This window comes from Perognathus longimembris, chromosome 4 (genome assembly GCF_023159225.1).
Source record: "Perognathus longimembris pacificus isolate PPM17 chromosome 4, ASM2315922v1, whole genome shotgun sequence".
Lineage (NCBI taxonomy): Eukaryota > Metazoa > Chordata > Mammalia > Rodentia > Heteromyidae > Perognathus > Perognathus longimembris.
Genome location: NC_063164.1, coordinates 48,408,578 through 48,427,227, shown reverse-complemented (window position 1 = coordinate 48,427,227; position 18,650 = coordinate 48,408,578). Strand labels below are relative to the sequence as shown.

The 18,650-nt window shown below is 49.8% G+C and overlaps 2 protein-coding genes across 2 annotated transcripts; one reads left to right on the top strand and one right to left on the bottom strand.

Annotated features, from left to right (window-relative positions):
- Positions 1-3,203: 3,203 nt before the first annotated feature.
- Evx2 (even-skipped homeobox 2) lies at positions 3,204-6,893 on the bottom strand. The gene is made up of 3 exons (XM_048344231.1): positions 6,467-6,893; positions 5,251-5,531; positions 3,204-3,923 (listed from the first exon to the last, which is right to left on the bottom strand). The coding sequence occupies exons 1-3, from the start codon at positions 6,891-6,893 to the stop codon at positions 3,204-3,206; spliced, it is 1,428 nt and encodes a 475-aa protein (XP_048200188.1).
- Positions 6,894-15,434: 8,541 nt separating this feature from the next.
- Positions 15,435-17,349, top strand: Hoxd13 (homeobox D13). Its single transcript, XM_048344230.1, has 2 exons — positions 15,435-16,212; positions 17,099-17,349. The coding sequence occupies exons 1-2, from the start codon at positions 15,435-15,437 to the stop codon at positions 17,347-17,349; spliced, it is 1,029 nt and encodes a 342-aa protein (XP_048200187.1).
- Positions 17,350-18,650: the final 1,301 nt, after the last annotated feature.

The following is an 18,650-nucleotide window of genomic DNA, read 5'->3' as shown; positions in this document are numbered from 1 at the left end:
AGAAGGAATGTGCTTGGGGCTTCCAAGCACTTTTTAAGTTTGGGCTTTTTGCTAGAATGAAAGATATTTACTCCACAAGTGGAAGAATAAGAAGTGGGCACATTAATGAGATGGAAAAATTAATTTTGTTTACCTTTGTAGTGCTGCAAATGTAAACAGCCCCTAGCCTTAGTCATATGTACACACTCCCTGGATCCATGTTGGCATGTCCTCTATAATATGTGCCCATACACACTACTTCTAAACGCTCTTATCTGTTTAGCCAGCCAATTAACGCTAAACCAATGTTTGGACGTAGTGTGTGTCTCCTATAAACATGAGTAATGTATTTGCTGTAAAAATAATGATTAGAATGAATTAATCCGTCTGATAAGTGTATTATATGGATTTAAATATGTTGTTTTAAGAGATTTTCATAACCCTGGATGCCACAGTTAAAAACAAACACCAGCACGCACCGTTTTGCAATCTCTTAAACAAATAAAATTGCTCTGATTTAAATAACATTTATTTTACATGACCAAACACAATAAATAATGTAATATACAAAGCTTTATAATTATTGCACATTTGTAAAATATCTTACAGTGAGTTCATACAGCCAGCAATAGTTAAAGCACAAAGACTTTATTTACAGTTTTATTTTATTATAATAACCAGATCCAATGGACCTAACATAAGATGAATTTGTGTTAATTTTGCCAACCAACGTTCTCATCAATCATATATATTTTGAGGGGAAATGTAAACATTATTGCCTAAAGTACCTTATATACATCTGATAGCTGATCATAACAAAGGATTTTAATGATCTAGAAAGGTAAAGCTGATAAAAAGGGTACCATATTTTGGTTTATTTTATTTAGCCTTAACTTATATATTAATATTTTAATGTAAACTCAGTGAATAAGAGCTGATATAATCAATATTTCACATAAGTAGTCTCATCTTTTTTAAACAAAAAAGAAAGAAAGAAAGAAAGAAAGAAAGATTGAGCTTTCAATCGTTGCTATTTTCTTGGGAAGTTCTCTAATATTTTATGGGAATGTTTTAATAGATCCCAGGAGTTTGGGATACTGCTTTCCCTTGAAATATTTTCCATCTGATAAAAATAATTTCTCCTGGAAAGTGAATTGTTTCAAACATATATACTGAAAGCATTTTTAGGAAATGAAAATTTTTAAGTCCAGTGTCTTTAAAAACCACAAAAATATGTCAGGAAACGAATTTGAAATAAATCACAGAAAATAGTGCCAATGTGTATATATGAATATGTGTGTATCTCTTACAAATTTATTTAAGAGCACGAATATATATGTATATACATACATATACATATATACACATACACACGTAGGTAGCATTACCTACATTTTAACACACACACACACTCACACACACACATACCCACCTCGCTGGGCCTAAACATGCACTAGCAAGTTATTTTAGGGCTTCAACTCTTCAGAAAGTCTCATTATGTGAGGAGCGAAGTGGCTCTGCGGGGAGCATTATGGAAATATCTGGGCTTGATTTAATGAGGCTGTTCACATTGGTGGAATATCAACTTAACAGAGAAAAGTCTACCCAGGGCGTCCAAGTTACCAAAATGAAAATTGGCAATTGAGATGATAAGAACGTGGCTTTCTTCTGCGAAATCACTTCAGGTAACAGAGATAACATTAAATAACATACATTCTATGCACCAAGAACAATGTTTTATGTACCGAGTCTCTTATCCGTCTCTCCTAATGACTTCCCTTAGCGGGTTGTTAGTACTTGACAGCAGGTCTCCGTGCGGGGAACTTTTCTCCAATTCCACATTCAAAGGAGGTCCATCAGAGAGCATGATTGGCAATTTTCGTCATAATCTGCACATTATTAGCATCAAAATTGACGTGGCAGTTAACACTGGTGGGTTTTGATGTACCTTTCTTCAAGTTCAAGGAAACCCCTCCTGTAGCCAGGGTTGGCAGCGGGTCTCAGCAACCCAGCGGTGGCTTTGCAGAGAAGGCATAATAGACATACGTGAGAAATCTGCCAAGAGCCATTTTTACCCCAGGAAAAAGAAAGCGAGGAGGGAAGAGGTTGAGGGGAAATAGAGTTTGAACCTAAGTGCCTAAGATGTTTAGCATAATGTCATATATCTAGAGATTCAAGTATTTCCCAGATAGAGTGGAACCCGGAAGTTAGAAAACTGGGCTGAAAATGCTTCTCTACAGACTTCAGAGATTCGTCAACTTGGCCCTCACCGTCTGCACGTTTCTCTTGCCTGGCCTGGCCTGGCTTTGGCAACCTCATTAGCCATCACATTTTGCATGAAATAAAAATGCAGCCGACTTCCATGTCAAACTCACTGAAACCAAAGACCAGAGAACCGAGGTGGAAGGGGAAAGAGGAGGAACGACCTGCCACCCCTTTCTTGCCACCTCGGCTTTGTCCTTCCGGGCCGGGAGAGGCGCCGACAGCCCTCCCGCCGGGCTCCGCGCGCCGGGAGCGGTGTCCCCCGCACACCTGCAAAACAGCCGCGCTCTCCACCTGCATCCAAGGCTTCCTCACACTTCCCTGCTCCAGCTCGGCTCCTACAGGGGCCCTCACTAACACGCTCGGGCGGAGAGAAAATGTGCCACCTCCTTCCACCCTCGTTTAAAGAAAAGAAAGGACAGCTAAAAGAAAAAGAGCAGCAGCGTAAACCTCGGAGGGGCGACGCCCCCTTCTCCAAAGCACTACCACCCCCTCGCCGCCTCGCTGTTCTCCATGGCTCCTAGCTACCCGACGAGGCCGAGTGACCTGGGACTCAGGACTTTCAAGCCAGAGCTTAAGGCCCGGGAGCACTGGTTTTGGGGGGCAGGGGATTGTCTTCCCGGAGACCACAAGCTCAGGACACGAGCGAGGAAAGGGGGCTTGGACGATGGGAAGTGTATGTAGAGGAAGGGGAAGATGGGGGACAGCTGGGTGGCAAATACAAAAATAGAAATCATTGGGTGGGGGGGACACCCGCAGGCTAATGTGCCGGCTCCTTCCCCCCCAATTCCTTTCGACCTCCTGCGCCCCGGGGCGCCCCCTAGCGACAGCGGCAGCAGCGGGCCGCGCACCGAGGAACTGGGAGCGCACGAGGGGCGCACGGGGGGCGCACAGGGGGCGCACAGGGGACTCGCGGGCGCACGCAGGTCAGCAGGCGCGGCCCCCTGGCGGCGGCGACGTAGTTATCTGGTGAGCGGCGCCTCATCCCTCTGGTCTGGCGGGCTCACGGCGGTCTTGCTAAGCACTGCGGCCGAGTAGGGCAGGAAGCCACTCTCGGAGCGCGGCGCCGCCGCCCCACAGCCGAAGTCTGAGCCCCCGGTGGCCCCTGCGCCGCCGCCGCCGCCGCCGCCGCCGCCACCGCCGCCACCTCGGGAGCCCAGGGCTGCAGCGGCGGCGGCGGCGGCGGCGGCGGCGGACTGACTGCTGTGGCAACTGAGGCACGAGCAGGGCGCGGAGCTGCCGCTGGGAGGCGCCCCGGCGGCTGCCGAGGAGGCAGCGGCGGCGGCGGCGGCCGCAGCGGCGGCGGCTGAGGCCGCACTGTTGAGCCCCGCAGCGGCAGCGGGCGCCTGGTAGAGACCCGGGTGGCGGAAGCTGCATAGCAGCTCGGGCCGCGAGTACGGGTGGGAGAGGGCGCGGAACGTGTCCAGCGGACGGATGGAAGTGGCAAAAGGCGACGAAGCTGCGGCCGCTGCGCCCGAGGCGGCGGCGGCGGCGGCGGCCGCCGTGACACCCACGTGCGGGTAGTAGTGCAGCGGCACGTGCGAGTGGAAAGGGTAGGGCAGGCTTCCGGTGGCGGCCGCGTGCGTCATCATGTAGGTGTAGAAACTGGGGTCGGCTGGGTGCGGCCACGACATGGCCAGGCGCTGTCGCTTGTCCTTCATGCGCCGGTTCTGGAACCAAACCTGCGGGAACAGTCGCACCGCCGCCCGGGGTTAGGAAGCGACCCGTGTTTCCCAGTCTCCACCCGGAGTCTCCCCGACCCTCCCCGACCTCTGAAAGGCCTGGCCAGCTCCTCTAGCACTGAGCTTAGTCCCGAATCTCTTGTGCGCTCCCAGCTGGGACAAGGTGTGGGCTGCTTTGGTCACACAGTCCCCCGCGAAAACGTTTCTCCGGGACTGCGACTCCCTAGGTTTTTGCTGTGCTGCTGCATTTCCTTCGTCCTAGCCCAACCAACCTTTCATCTTCCCCCCACCCCACCCCCGCCACCCACTGGTGCCCAGCCTTGCTGAGCACCCGTCTCTCAATCCCAGGATTTGCTTGGGGATTGTATCCAGCCTTTGGAGAGAAGCTGTCTCTAGCTTTTCTAAGAGGCCACCGAACGAGGTCTTGAGCCCTCCAAGCTTCAACGACCAGCCCCCAGGGGCACGGGTCCGATTAGGGTATTGAAGGGATAATTTTGTTGAAATCATTTGCCTTAAATGAGCAGCGAAGTAATGTCCCTATAAACTGGAAAAAGACTTCTCTATACCTCATCTAACATAGGACCTAATAAAGATATTCATCCCAACCCTAAATCTTAAAAGACAGAAAGAGATAGAGCCTAATTAAACTAAAAGGAACCCCTCTATCCTCCTATGAAGAGCCTCTCTTTTTCTAGAGGGTCGAATGTTCCATGAAGGGTGCACCCAGTTGCCTTGGCTCCTGTCTATCTCTCCTGGGTGTATAATGAAAAATTAATGACATATGTATAGACAATTTCGTTGCATTTCCCTTCCACAAGAGCTTGTCTTTTCCCTCAATGCCCAAGAGAAGAATGTTTAGGAAACTGCGCTTCCAATCCAATCGATTTTTAAAATGCAGAATCCTTTTCTCCATCTAGTAACGATTTATGTAGGAAATAGATCCCCAAGATCAAGAGCAAATGAAGTTTCACCTCGGGTTCGTGTCAGAAGAACAAAGACCAGCTGGCTTTGCCGCCTAGGGAACAGAGGGACTCTGGGCATGGGTGGCACATGGGCACACATTGGGTAAAATGGAGCAGAGGCCAGGGCTGGTCTGCAGCGTGGGAGCCGCCATTCAAAAGACACTGGTTGGCAGCCAGGCCTGCCAACCGTTCACATTCGGGATCGGAGGAATGAACAAGCCACCTCCTTTGGTGACGAACCCCTTCAGATTCCCAGGCCCTGAGTTAAATCCCCACCACCCAGAAAAGAGAAGGGAGAAAAGAAACCAAATCATCCCCCGGCGTCCCAGGGGAGGCCCGAGTAAGGCGCGCGCTGGGATCGATACCTTGATGGTGGTTTCGGGCAGGTTGAGGGCAGCGGCCAGCTCGCACCGGCGGGGCCGCGACACGTAGTTCTCCCGGTAGAACTCCTTTTCCAGGCGCGCGATCTGCTCTCGGGTGAACGCGGTGCGGTAGCGCCGCACCTGATCGGCGCCAGAGCCGGAGCTGCCCAACGCCGCACCCCCGCCGCCGCCGCCGCCGCCGCCACTGCCTCCGTGAAGGCTTCCGAGGCCCGAGCCCGACGCCGACGTCGCGGTGCCCGCGGCCGAGCCGCTCTCCGCATAGCCTGGCAAACAAACAGCGCGTGAGTCCCGGTAGGGGCCAGGAGCCCCTCGCTGGCGCTGCTCGCTGACGGCGGGGGAAGTCGCGTCAGGAAGGAAAGTCACTCCTGGAATTGATGGGGTCTGTCATGCTTACAAATTGCTGCCGTTAATAGAATCAATAAAGTTTGTGGAGACCCTCATAACCAAATAATAGGAACAGAGTTAGGATGATTTTTTAATATATATATATTAATTAGAAATTTTCCACTGGCGAGGAAAACTGGCCAAGGGAAAATGTAACCTTGGCTACGGTTTGCCACGATCTGGAAGCCGCAGGGCCGATTTTTCTATCGCCTCTAACTCTTCTTTGACAGTCTTTTGGGGTTGATTTAAAATATTTCTAGGAGTCTTGAGACAGTAGCAGCTGAAACCGGGACTGTTAGGGGGAGGGGGCCTACTTTTCAACTCTTTCTTTGGAAGGTTTAGGCGGTGGAGCAGAGTCTCGGTGTGAGGATACCTCCTACTTCCCCCCCCCCACCCCCCAAAAAAAGAATGGCCCCCGCCACCCGGCCCGGGGGGCGCAGAGGCCGGTCCGGGGGCGCGGAGTTCCACCGTCCGTCCCGAGCACCTTTGCCTGAGAGCAACTTGGCCGCTGGCTAACGGGCTGTCGGCTCGCTCCATCTCCTACATCGGCCACCACAATGTCTCCAACTTAGGAGCCAGGGCCAGTGGGCCTGGCGCCCCAAGCTCCGCAGGCCTGTGCCACTTTTGGAAGCTCAGGGAGCAGGGCAGGGGGGCATGGTCCCTAGAGTGCCTACCGGGCCAGCCTAAGCCAGATCGGTGCAGCTTGCTGGCTGTGGGTCACACGGGGACAAAAAAAAACAAAAACCCAAACAACCCGGGAAGGACTGGCGGGGGCCACGAAGGAACAGCGAGAGCCCGCGGGCTGCGCGATTACCTTTGCCATTGTTTTCCTTGAGCGGCGCGGCGCCGAGGCTGCCGGGGGAGCGCAGCGCGGAGCAGCCCACCTCCACGTCGCTGCTCATGTCGGCCTCGGCGGCCGCCTCGGAGTAGTGGCCCGGCTTCTTGCGGCTCTCCGTGGCAGAGGCGATTTCGGAGGAGACGGTGCTTTCGCTGCCCGGGTGCTGCAGGTTGAACAAAGTGTCGATTTCGAATTTGCCCTTGGCGGGGAGGTCTCCCAGGGCGCCGTGCAGGGGGGCGGACGGCAGGCGCGGGCTGAGGCGAGCCGGGTGCTGCGAATTTTCCAGGGCCTCCAGCACAGCACTGCCAGCCGAGTCGGACAAACTGGAGAACCTCTTGCCGGCTGTAGGGCTATGGAGCCCTCTCTCCATCAGAATCATCTCTTTTCTTATTCTTTCCATCATCTCAGCTTTCTAAAAAATGTCACAGTAGCCCGGTTGTCCCGTCCTAATGATGGGCTGCGCCTAGGGCTAATTCTCATTCAGCCCCAGCAAGCGCCTCTAAATATTATTATCTCTTTTGGAGGGAGGCGGAAAAATTGTGGGATGCTAGAGCGAGGGAATGACTGGTCAAAATGACCCATACATCCTTCCGAGCCCGAGATGTCATTCATCAAAAAGTAGCGCCCGCTCGTCATTAAGGTACGAATGACGCCGTTCGAATAATCATTTATTGTAACAGGTTTATAAGCAAATAAATACACGCTCCTGTCAGTGGGTAATGAAGGCGGCTTCAGAGCAGACAAATAGATCCAGGTAGGAGACGGGAAGAGACAAGAAGTGAGGAAGAAGGCTCTGGTCCTTTGCCCGCTCAGAGTCAGTTCTGCTCGCCCGGGGGTTTGGCCTCGGGGGTGAAATTGACAGTCTGATTAATAGAGCGCGCCGCGGCACATTTCCCCCTTCATTTAGGGGCATCATTACGCTCTCAGTTTGCTGGGTTGCCCCTTAGGTCCTAATCATGCAGCGCCTTCCTCATTTTTTCCACGGACATAGATACGTGTTAAATAATAGATAATGCTTTGATTTTCCAGAGTAGATCCTTGGGAAGGTTTTCTTTTTATAAAAAAAATTTACAAGGTGGGGGCGTTAGGGGGGGAGAACTAGGGGGAGGATGCATGGATAGTTGCGTAAGAAGAAGACCTTGCGCCCCATCCTGTCTGGATTACTTATCTTTCTGTTTTCAGAACCAAATATGTATTTTATTTAACAAATAGGACCGTGAGTTCTCTCTCACACTCTCCATCTCTCTCTCTTTTTCTTTCTCTCTTCTTCCTCTCTCTCTCTCTTCTTCACCTCATCGTGGGTGAGAGAGAGAAAGAGATTTTGTAGAGCTTGGAAAACGCTTTCTTGCTACGTGGCTGGGGAGGTGCGGTGGGCCCCGCGCCTCCAAATGGAAATCATTAGACCCTGTCTCTCATACCCCATCCCAAGGTTTGCAGAGGGAGATCTGAACTCTAAGTCCCTTCATTTTTGTTCTGTGTGGGTTTTTTTTGTTTTGTTTTGTTTTTACTTTTATAATCCTGCTGGTAGATACATCTTTTCGCCTAAGCATTTTCCCCGGGGGAAAGGGAACTAAACTGGACGGTTTGATGGTGGAATTAGACAGCTAACTTTTAACACAGTCGCGATTTACAGCGTTAAAGGGCCGCTCGGAGCCTACTTTCTATGTTGCCAGCTTTCCCCCTCCCTCCTCAAATGGAAGTATTTGAACTAAGTAACCGGATTTTGAGGTTAAAGGGGGGAAGGGGACCTCAGCCTTCATCCTCTAACATCCTGCCTTCCTTAACACCCCCACCCCCTCGCTCTTCTAGCTCCTTCCCGTCCTCCCCGTGCCATCCCAGACCCTTACCTGTGGCCGGGGGTGTTCCAGATGCGGAGTCCTGTAGCGAAGAGCCGCCAACCAATCTTGCTGCTGCTCCTTGCGGCCTGAGGTTGGAGGATGAGCCTCTTGGCGATAACTTTGATAGTCATAATGACGCCGGTGGCAACCATTTTAACAAAGATCAATCTTCACTCCAGGCCGCTCTTCATCTCCTCCCGCGCTTGCGCCCCACCCTGCAGCCCTGACTCCCAAGCGTTGGGCTGCCCACCCCGTAGCCCCTCAAGAGTGAGATTCCAGGACGAGAGAGGACAGGGACAGGACACAGTAGCTCAGCTCCTGAGCATCCGAAGCTGTCAAGAGACCTTGGGCAATGGGAGCGCTGAGCGCAGGTCCTGCATCCCCGCCGTAGCGACTCCGACCCTAACCTGGGCCCCCCTTCTCCCCTCCCTCCGACACACCCAACACATCGGTGTGTATTAGGGGCAAACTCTGGGTCTATTTGCCCATCTGTCTGTTGGCGCTTTCCTTTTAACCTTGGACCCGTTGGGGGCGCGTCAGGAATGTAAGGGGAGGCGAGGTGTGAAGTATATTTATATACATATATACACATATATAGTCAATGCCAAAACTTTCCTGTTCCCCTTGGAGCCAACTTATTTCAACCACACGAGCTTTGCCTAGAAGAAAATCGAATCCACGTCTTTTAGGTAATACACGGAAAGCTCAATAAACACGCAGTAACTCCGAGGAGGGCGAGGAGGCTGGGAACGAAAAGTGGGCACCGAGTCGAGAACTTGACCGGGCACCCACCTCCCCCCCAGCGGCCAGCCGTGAACCCTGCGTGCTCGCCTTGCTCGGGCTTTCCTGATGGGAACTAGCCTGATAGAAACTAGCCTGATGTGGAAGCCCGCCACCTGCTCCTGCTCAGATGCCGGCCTCCCTAGTCCTGGCACTCACTGCCTCGGTTCCCCAGGAAGGGTCCCTATGCTTAGTCCCTGCTTGCTCTGGGACCTAAATGAGATACTTTGGTCCAAGCTCATCTCTGGGCGGGGGCGGGTGGGGGGGGGCGGCTGGGCCCTAACTACGTGGAGGATGACTGGAGACGCTGCGGGGCCCGATATCCACGGACGCCTTTATTGCTGTCGTTTGGCGCCCCCGTCTGTTTTCCTCGCGGTTTCAGCGGCGGTAAGCGGCTTCTCAGTCGCCCCAGCGCTTGAGGTTGGGGATGGAGACCCCTTCCTTTAGGGACCAGTCCCATGCTCCCGATTCCAAAGAATATGCCAAACTCAACTTAAAAGAGGAAATGCCACTTCTCGTGGACACTATAATTAATGGTTGCCGAAACTATTGTTCATATTTTAAATAACACGAATATTGCATTTCTAGCACGTTTGTTATGAAAAGTACATTCGAGACCGTGTCAGGGAAAGTACTTGAAGTAAAAGACACCTATAATTTTTCGCTAAACTGCGTTTAGCCAACAATAATGTTTCATGGAGCAGAGTGAACATTCTATTATAATATTTAACATCCCTTTGTTTATTGTATTCCACAAGCACTATTAGTAGCAATATTGAATAATTTTATAATGCTCTTACTATGCAACTGCGAGGATTTTTATATGTATTATCTCTTCTAAATCTCAGAGTAACGCTATAAAATTATAGAGTCCTTTTTCAGGAATGAGGAACTTTTGACAGAGACATCCAGGGACTTACTGGTGATTTAAATATATCTCAATAATAGACAATAAACACATTTTCATACTATAATTCCAAGTTTTGCATAGCATATTTTGTTAGCTTTGTATTGCATGTCATATTTAAATTCAGGCCTACTTCAAAAACTGAGCTTGTGTAGAAGAGAAGAATGAACACAGAGAGAAGATGAGGGTAGTAGTGATGGTGGTGTTTATGGATGAAATATGGTAACTTCCCACCTCTTCCAGAATGCAGTGGCCAAAGCTGGGACCTGGCTTTTTTTTAAGTCCTCGACTTTTAGATGCAGGCTCTGCTGCTGTCAAGACTTCCAGCTGGCCCTTCTCAGTACCAAGGTACAGGACTCACGGAATAAAACAAGATGAGAATGCAGTCCACACTGGCATGACTTAGAAGCAATTTTGTAAGATGTTGGCATTAGGTGAAGTCTGGAAGGATTTACTTCATATGGACTGAAAAGCACTTTTTAATGGAAAGGCAGAATGACAGGAGCAAAGTCTGTTTTTTTGTTTGTTTATTTATTTTTTAGTTAGGCCTACAGACTAAATGTTTGTTTCTTGCCCAGCAGAGGCTTCTATGAGCTGAGGTGGTAAATGCTTTTGTCCTGAGACTGCAAGTAATAAAAGTCCATCTGACTTGCCGAAGGGAAGGGGTGCAGGTATAAGCTCAAGCTGTTGTGGAGCCCTGAGGTGCTGGCGCTTGGATCTTTCACCAAGAAGGGCCTTTGGCAGCCAGGTCACCAGCCTAGGCACACACATGAAGTTAGCATAATCCTGGAGAGCTAGGACAGCAGGGGTGGTAAGAAACCAGAACTTCCAGAGCTAGGTTGCTAATCTAGGACATGTTTCCTTTAGGCTACCTGCTGTCTTGGTGGCTGGAGATTTCAGTTTATGAGGGAGGGCAAGGAATTGAGGAACCAGGCCAGAGTTTATCCAGGCAACTTCATGCTCCAACCCTTCAGCTGGTAAGCTTCTAGCTCTCTGCCTCCTCTGGTTCTAGTCTGGTTCTTCTGCCTTTCTTCTCCCTCTCCTTCTGCAAAGTGGCACCACAGTTGAACCACAGTGGAATGGTTGTGAGTGAGGAATTGGGTGGGCACTTTCTCTCTGGACCCTGGAACTACTCTGGCGCGCTGCCTGCCTGGAGCTTGTGAGCCCTCTGAAGCGACGGGAGAACTTGCAGAGACATCTAGCGCCAGGTGTGAGGAATTGCGTGCCGCTGTGCCAGGAAGCTGAGCCGGACCACTGGCGCCCTTCTGCCTCTACATTCCTCCTTCTTGCTTAGGTGCTTTTCTAGCCTTCATCGTTTTGCCTCTCTGGTTGATCACAACATGGGGTTTCCCCATAGAGAACACGATCTCTGATAAATGGTGGCAGATAGACTTCTTTTCTTTTATCCCCAACAGCCTACAACATTTGAGCATTCACTGAATCTAGTCTAAAAAAAGTTTTGCTGGAAAAGTGTGTTTCTATGACTACTCTATACCTTGAGCTGTCAGAGAAAACAGCAAACTGCAATCCTGACTTTTATTTTCTCCAAACAGCGACAAGTTATTGGGCCCTCCAGCACTGGCTACACTCTTTCAAGCCTCCTTCCCGACAGACCAGTGTTTCTCTGAAAGGGAAATTGCTTGCTGTTTAATTCCCTCTAAGTCTATGGGAGTTTTGTCCATCCCAAACAAGGTCCTGCTACCCTGTGGGAGCCAAATCTAGTCTCAGTAAATAATGTTTTGTGTTTGGAGAAGTTCTTTGTTGTTGAGAATGATTTTCATCTATTAAGTTAATTTTGTTGTTAAACAAAACAGAGCACATCTCAAGACATGGAAAGTGGCCAGATGTGTGCACATTTTCATTGTCTGGCTGTCTCTTTTCTACACCTTCTATAGTTCCTTTCCTGCAGTCCAGCTTGTTTATTTGGGGGGGGGGTGATTGGTGGGTTTTTACTTGCTTGCTTGTTCTTTTGATATATCCAGCCTGAGGAGAACAGGTTATTGGCTGGGGAGGAAAAAGTAACTCCAAAGTTGGAAGGATGCAGATTTAGGCACACTGTACATGCAGCTCCACTGGACTTAAGACTTTACTTCAGAATTAAGACTTTTTGCACTGAATCGTTAGCTCTCACAGTTAACTAGGAGGGTGTCCTGAACTTCCTGTTGTGACATCAAGGCAAATACTTTCAAAGGCATCCCCATGACTGCACTCTGATAGGACCTTGTCATCTTGATCTTAATAGACACAGACCATGTAGTTAATTGAACTCACTAACTTGGCAAGCACAGCAACTTCAATAAATCTAAAGCACAGTCTGTATTCTCCATTCCCCAACCCAGGACAGGAACAGTTTGAAAGATATGACTTTAGAACCCTGTCAATTTCCAAAATGATGCTTGTGGAGGGACAGGAGGAAGAGGAGCAACAGATGGAAGAGGGCCTTGGCAGTGAAGGATATCTGGAGTTTGTAACCCAAATTATGAAGTGTGGCACACCATTTCAGTAAAATATGTTGTAGAGACGTTAATCTTAGAAACGTTTTTCATTTACTAAAACCTATTTCTGTTGTCAAAACCCTAATATGACACATCCATGCAAGTGTAGGGCTCATTCTTTCCTGCTGGATAAACTAAGAAAATAATTGCTGTTGGGTTTTTAACCCCAAATCAATTACGCACAAGATATACATGCTAACTAATCCATTTCTGCCTACTCAGCAGAATTTAAAATACTTTTCATCACATACCATCTTGTCAACTATGGAACTTAGCACTTTGCCACAGCCTTTTCTGGATGCTAGATATAGAAGTTAAGTCCACAAGGAATCAGTCAGTCATTTTTAGGAGTAATCCCCTTTTGCAGAGCTGGAACCTCAAAAGCCTTATCAAATCCACTGCATCCAAAACCTCCCTAATCTCTGAGTACAGTTTTGGATGAAGAGAGAAACATACAGTCCTACAAGCCAAGTCCCTCACCCCCGCCTCTGTAGATGGGGACCTACAGAGCAGTCTCAACTCAAGCATTAATTCAACATTTCTTCCTATTCTGGTACAACTTATTTATTGCATAGAAAATAAAGCCCAAATCGAAAAATTGCCTGAAATCACAGAATTTGTCTAATATTTCCTTTTTTAATTTGTAATATATAACTCTCCATTGACATGTAATTATAAAATGAAGAAATGGAACTGAAGTCCAAGGGCACAAACCCACCAAAACATTTCATTTTAAGAGACTGAATGTTTGTTGGTTCCAGTTCAATGTTAGCAATACCTCGGTGTATTTGTTGCAGTCAGAGGGGAAAAATTCTATCTCTGAGTACTTTTCTCTTTCTAAGAACAAGAAAGAGAAACAAAGAAAAAGTAAAGGCATTTTAGGGTAGCCAGTGACTAGTTGGGTTATCATTTGGTAAAGAGGACATAATCAATCCTGAAAAATCAGAAACTCTATTACCTTCCCTTTAAATGCAATCTAGTGTACACTGGGACATTGGCTTTCTCTCAGTTGTCAAAATTATTCTCACCAGCAAATTTCTATTTCCTCAGTTCTGTAAAGCTTAGACACCTCTTGTTTAGGATTTAGTCACAGATAGGCAAAGGACTTCAAAAATTAAAAAGTTAAACAAATTATCTTGCTTTTCTTTTCCAGCATCTCTCATAACTTTCCCATTTATTTGAGCCTTTTATGGTTACTGTGTTTTACATATCAACAATCCCAACACCAGCAGCCAACCCTTCCATTCCAGGCCCAGGGGTTGTTTTCTTCACCCTACTCAGTTCTTTCTTGTGTCTGGGCGCAGTGCCGTTGGAAGACAATCTGGCCTCACCAATCTTGGCTTAGGAGCCAGTTTTCCTGAAGATAGTCCCGTCTAGAGAGTTGATGTAACCGAACCAAGTCGGCCCACTTTGAAGGTTCCCACGTTCTCCCCAACACCATTGGCTCACCAACACTAATAGTGCTAAGACATACGCCTATATTCACCATAGGGCTCACGAATGTTCTATTAATTACCAAGATTGGAGGCTGGGGGCCTGGGAGGATGAGGCTGAAGGAGTGAAGAAAGTGCTATGGAGAGACTGGGGCTGCCATCTGGAGGACTCTCGCAGCAGGACCAGTCCCACCAGCACTGCCTGGAATTCACCATACCCTCTGGAAGCCAGACTAAGATGCTTCGGGCTGCTTCTACGTACCACCATTCCCCACTTTGCTTGGGGGAAAAAGCACTCTCTTCACTTGTTCTTCTCAATCTTCTGCAGTTTGGCAGCTTGGAAAAGGAAGCGAAACAAAGATCCTAGGGAAAGTGAAGTTTTCAATTAATTGGTGTGAGTAACTGGCGGGGGTGGGTGGTGGCTGTAAACTGCAAGAGGCCGGTAGGCTGTGGGTGAGGCACAGAAGCTTCGCGGAGGGCGGCAGAGTGGCTTTCTCCTCTCTGGTCCGTGGTTGGGGACTTTACTGCCCGGTCGCACAGCCGGGGAGACGGCGCTGGGACCAGCGCGAACCTGGGAACCAGGCACTTTCTCACGGAGCCGATTGTCAGGCTCGCCCAGCCGAGGTGGGTCTTCCCTGGACTTACTGGCAAGTCTCGGCCGCTGCACGGAGGGCGCTTTGTGGGCATTTTCTGGGCCGTATATGTGGGGAGGAGGATGCTCTATTAGGCGGATCTTCTATGTGTAAAATGCCTTTGCCGCTTCCTCACGCTCTAAACAGGGAAAATTAGTTCCCTCGAACTGGGGATCGAGGTTCACTTAACGGAGAATGAAGGAATCGGATTTTTAAACATTGGTCTACTTTTACGCCCTATGCTGACTATCCCTGTCCTTCAAGTTCCTTTGGCCGTGCAGCTGGGGGACGGAGGAGAGGTGGCCGAAGCTGCTGGTGCCGAGATGAGGCGCAGGCCCCAGCGCCCGCCTCAGTTGCAGACAGGGCCTGGGATGGGCCGTCGCGCAATCAACTCGTGGGGGTGGCTGCGGCACAAACTCCTGGGTGGGGGGGGGGGGGGCACGAATGGGGGGTGGGCCGCACCAACCCGAGGAGGGGTGGGGGCCGGGGTGGGTGGGTCCAGTCGGGCCGGGGCCTGCAGCCAGGCTCCCCCGCGCCCCCACCCCCACGTGGCCCCGCGCAGCCAATGGCGCGGCCCCCGGCCGGCGCCCTCGGGGCGAGAGGCGGCCCCCCGGCCGGCCCAGGCCCCCTCCCAACCTGAACTTCGTTTTTATAAACGTCCCGCGATGAGCTAACCTGTTGGAGGGCGGGCGGACGGGCGGGCGGGCGGGAGGCGGGAGGCTCGCCGAGGGAGAGAGGGCGAGAGGAAGAGGGCGGGAGCGAGCGAGCCCGAGAGAAAGGAGAGGAGGGAGGAGGCGCGCCGCGCCATGGTGTCCTGCGCGGGACCGGGGCCCGGGCCTGGGCCGGGCCAGGCCGGGCCATGAGCCGCTCCGGTAGCTGGGACATGGACGGGCTGCGGGCGGACAGCGGGGCCTCTGGGGCCGCCCCGGCCTCGTCTTCTTCCTCGGTGGCCGCGGCCGCCGCGCCGGGCCAATGCCGCGGCTTCCTCTCCGCGCCAGTGTTCGCGGGGGCGCATTCGGGGCGGGCGGCGGCGGCGGCCGCGGCGGCGGCGGCGGCGGCGGCGGCGGCCTCCAGCTTCGCCTACCCCGGGACCTCGGAGCGCACGGGCTCCGCCTCGTCGTCGTCGTCTTCGGCTGCGGTCGCCGCGCGCCCAGAGGCAGCGCCGGCTAAAGAGTGCCCGGCGCCCGCGCCCGCCGCGGCCGCCGCAGCGCCGCCCGGCGCCCCAGCGCTGGGCTATGGCTACCACTTCGGCAACGGCTATTATAGCTGCCGTATGTCGCACGGCGTGGGCTTGCAGCAGAATGCCCTCAAGTCGTCGCCGCACGCTTCTCTCGGAGGCTTCCCCGTGGAAAAGTACATGGACGTGTCGGGCCTGGCTAGCAGCAGCGTGCCCACCAACGAGGTGCCCGCGCGAGCCAAGGAGGTGTCATTCTACCAGGGCTACACGAGCCCCTATCAGCATGTGCCTGGGTATATCGACATGGTGTCCACGTTTGGCTCTGGGGAGCCTAGGCACGAAGCATACATCTCCATGGAGGGCTACCAGTCCTGGACGCTGACCAACGGATGGAACAGCCAGGTGTACTGTGCCAAGGACCAGCCACAGGGGTCTCACTTTTGGAAATCATCCTTTCCAGGTAGGGGCCTTGGAGAAAAGGGAAGAACTGGCGGAAAAGGGGGGGGGAGGGAGAGAGAGAGAGAGAGAGAGAGAGAGAGAGAGAGAGAGAGAGAGAGAGAGAGAGAGAGAGAGAGAGAACACCCCTATTTGGGTGTGGGTGTCTGAACTCCCGGCCTGACCAAGTTGAACTCAAAAGTTGATATAGTTCCTCTGTAAACCATCTCCGATTTAAAGTCTCTCACAGTCTTTTACTTCCTGTATGTGATACAGATTGTTTTTTTCTCCTCAAGTTGAGGGTGATCAGATGGCCTCTGCTAGGGTCCATTCTATGGAAGAGGCAGACCTCTTCCCTAAGAGGTGTCACAGGTCTAACTAAGTCCCCAGTTTTCAAGGAATGAGACAATCCAATGACCACTAAAGCTTTCTTAAGAAGTTCCAGACACAGGAACATAGAAATCAAACCTTGAGCAAAAGATCTGAATGTGTGTGTGTGTGTGTGTGTGTGTGTGTGTGTGTGTGAACATATGCAACTGGTAATTGCAGTTACTGTGTCCTTATGAGCTTCCCAATAACTGGGCCCTAAAATCACAGGCTTGTTAAGGTGATGGTTTGAGAAACCATGATGATCCATCAAATTAGCCACTGTTTTGAAGTTCAAATAGTCCTTAGTTAAGAAAGAATATTCCTATGTAAATAATAATAAAGAGTAAACAGTGTGATTTTCTATATTCTCTACACCTCTCCAAGTGTACACACACACACACACACACACACACACAGAGAGAGAGAGAGATGAGAGAGAGAGAGAGAGAGAGAGAGAGAGAGAGAGAGAGAGAGAGAGAGAGAGAGTTAGGTGCTTCAAGTATCCAGGCTCTAATTTTTTCCCATGCTGTTGTTTGTACCAGGGGATGTGGCTTTAAATCAGCCAGACATGTGTGTCTACCGTCGGGGAAGGAAGAAAAGGGTACCCTACACCAAACTGCAGCTCAAAGAACTGGAGAACGAGTATGCCATTAACAAGTTCATTAACAAGGACAAGCGGCGGCGGATTTCAGCTGCCACAAACCTATCGGAGAGACAAGTGACCATTTGGTTTCAGAACCGAAGAGTGAAGGACAAGAAAATTGTCTCCAAGCTCAAAGATACTGTCTCCTGATATGGGCCAGGCTGGCCAAGGACGGTTTTTTTTTTTCAGTTGTCACCAAAAGACCTTTGGAAAGACTTGAATATGTATTTAATTCCCCCTTCCCCTACCTATGATGGTAAATGTTGTGAAATTTGTTTTCTTTTATGACCGTTATCTGGCTCTGAAACTTTCTGCTGCCCAATCTAACTTTGTAGTTCTGTTTCTTACTTGCTTATTATGGTTTTGTTCTTGTCTAGGTTTAATTTTGTGATTTTTTTACGTTCTGTTTCTCTCTCCAGGCCAGTGTAAAAAAAACTTGAAGTATTTTTGAATAATCCCCCCCAATTAATTACAGAAGTGTCATTCTGATTTAAGGCTTTTGTTTTAATCACTTTATCCATTTCCAGCATAGATACTCTTCTTATTCCATTAGGCCAGAAAGGCTTTCAGCCATTCACAACCCATGGTTGGGTACTTGAATTGTTAGCTCTCAGCAGTGGCCCTGAGGCAAGTGGAAAGTACTGCTCTGGGGTCACTGAGAAAGCCTGAAAACAAGGCTAAAGCCATTCCACGGGCTTTAAAAGCAGCTACCTTCTTAAATCATGTTCATTCAATATTAAAATGAAGACAATCTTTACAACTTTGAATCTCTCACTTGCTGTTTTAGTTGCATACTTGTAAAACACCTGATAGTTTGACTTTTATAATCTTTCACTTGAAAATTAATGTCTCCTGGATGCCTTCATTTCTCTAACTCTAGAAGCAGGTATTTAAATGACTACAATTGGCAGAGTAACCTGAGGGTGATGTAAGTGCACCCCTTTTCTGCCCTCTGGTCTGTAGGAATGGAGAGGAGACCCTCTCCTCAATTCCTGGAAAGACTGAGCCAGTGAGGCCACAAATGGCAACTCCATTCTGAACCCAGGGAAGCACTTAGCTATCTGAACAAATGCATCTGGGCCTCTTGAAGAGCTTTAAATCATCCAATAAATTCAAAAACTGTGGAGCTCTCAGGTCCAAGAAGAAAAAACTGCTTCTGAAAGTTATGCTAAATAATGACTTTTAAAAAGTGCTGCATATTTATACAGCTGAGAGGATTATTTTTGTAGATACAATGTCTGTGAGCTGGTGTATGTGAGCAGTGCTTCGGGCATTTAAAAATCAATTTTTACTCCTAGGGAGATACAAATAAACAGAACTCTTTTTGTTTCCTCTGAGTCTTTATAGATGTGTTCTTCTTCCCAGCTTGTGTTGCCTCTAGAAACTGTTGTTATTTATTATAAATTCTTGCTATCCTAAACACTATGATGTTCTCTATAGATGAAGGAAAC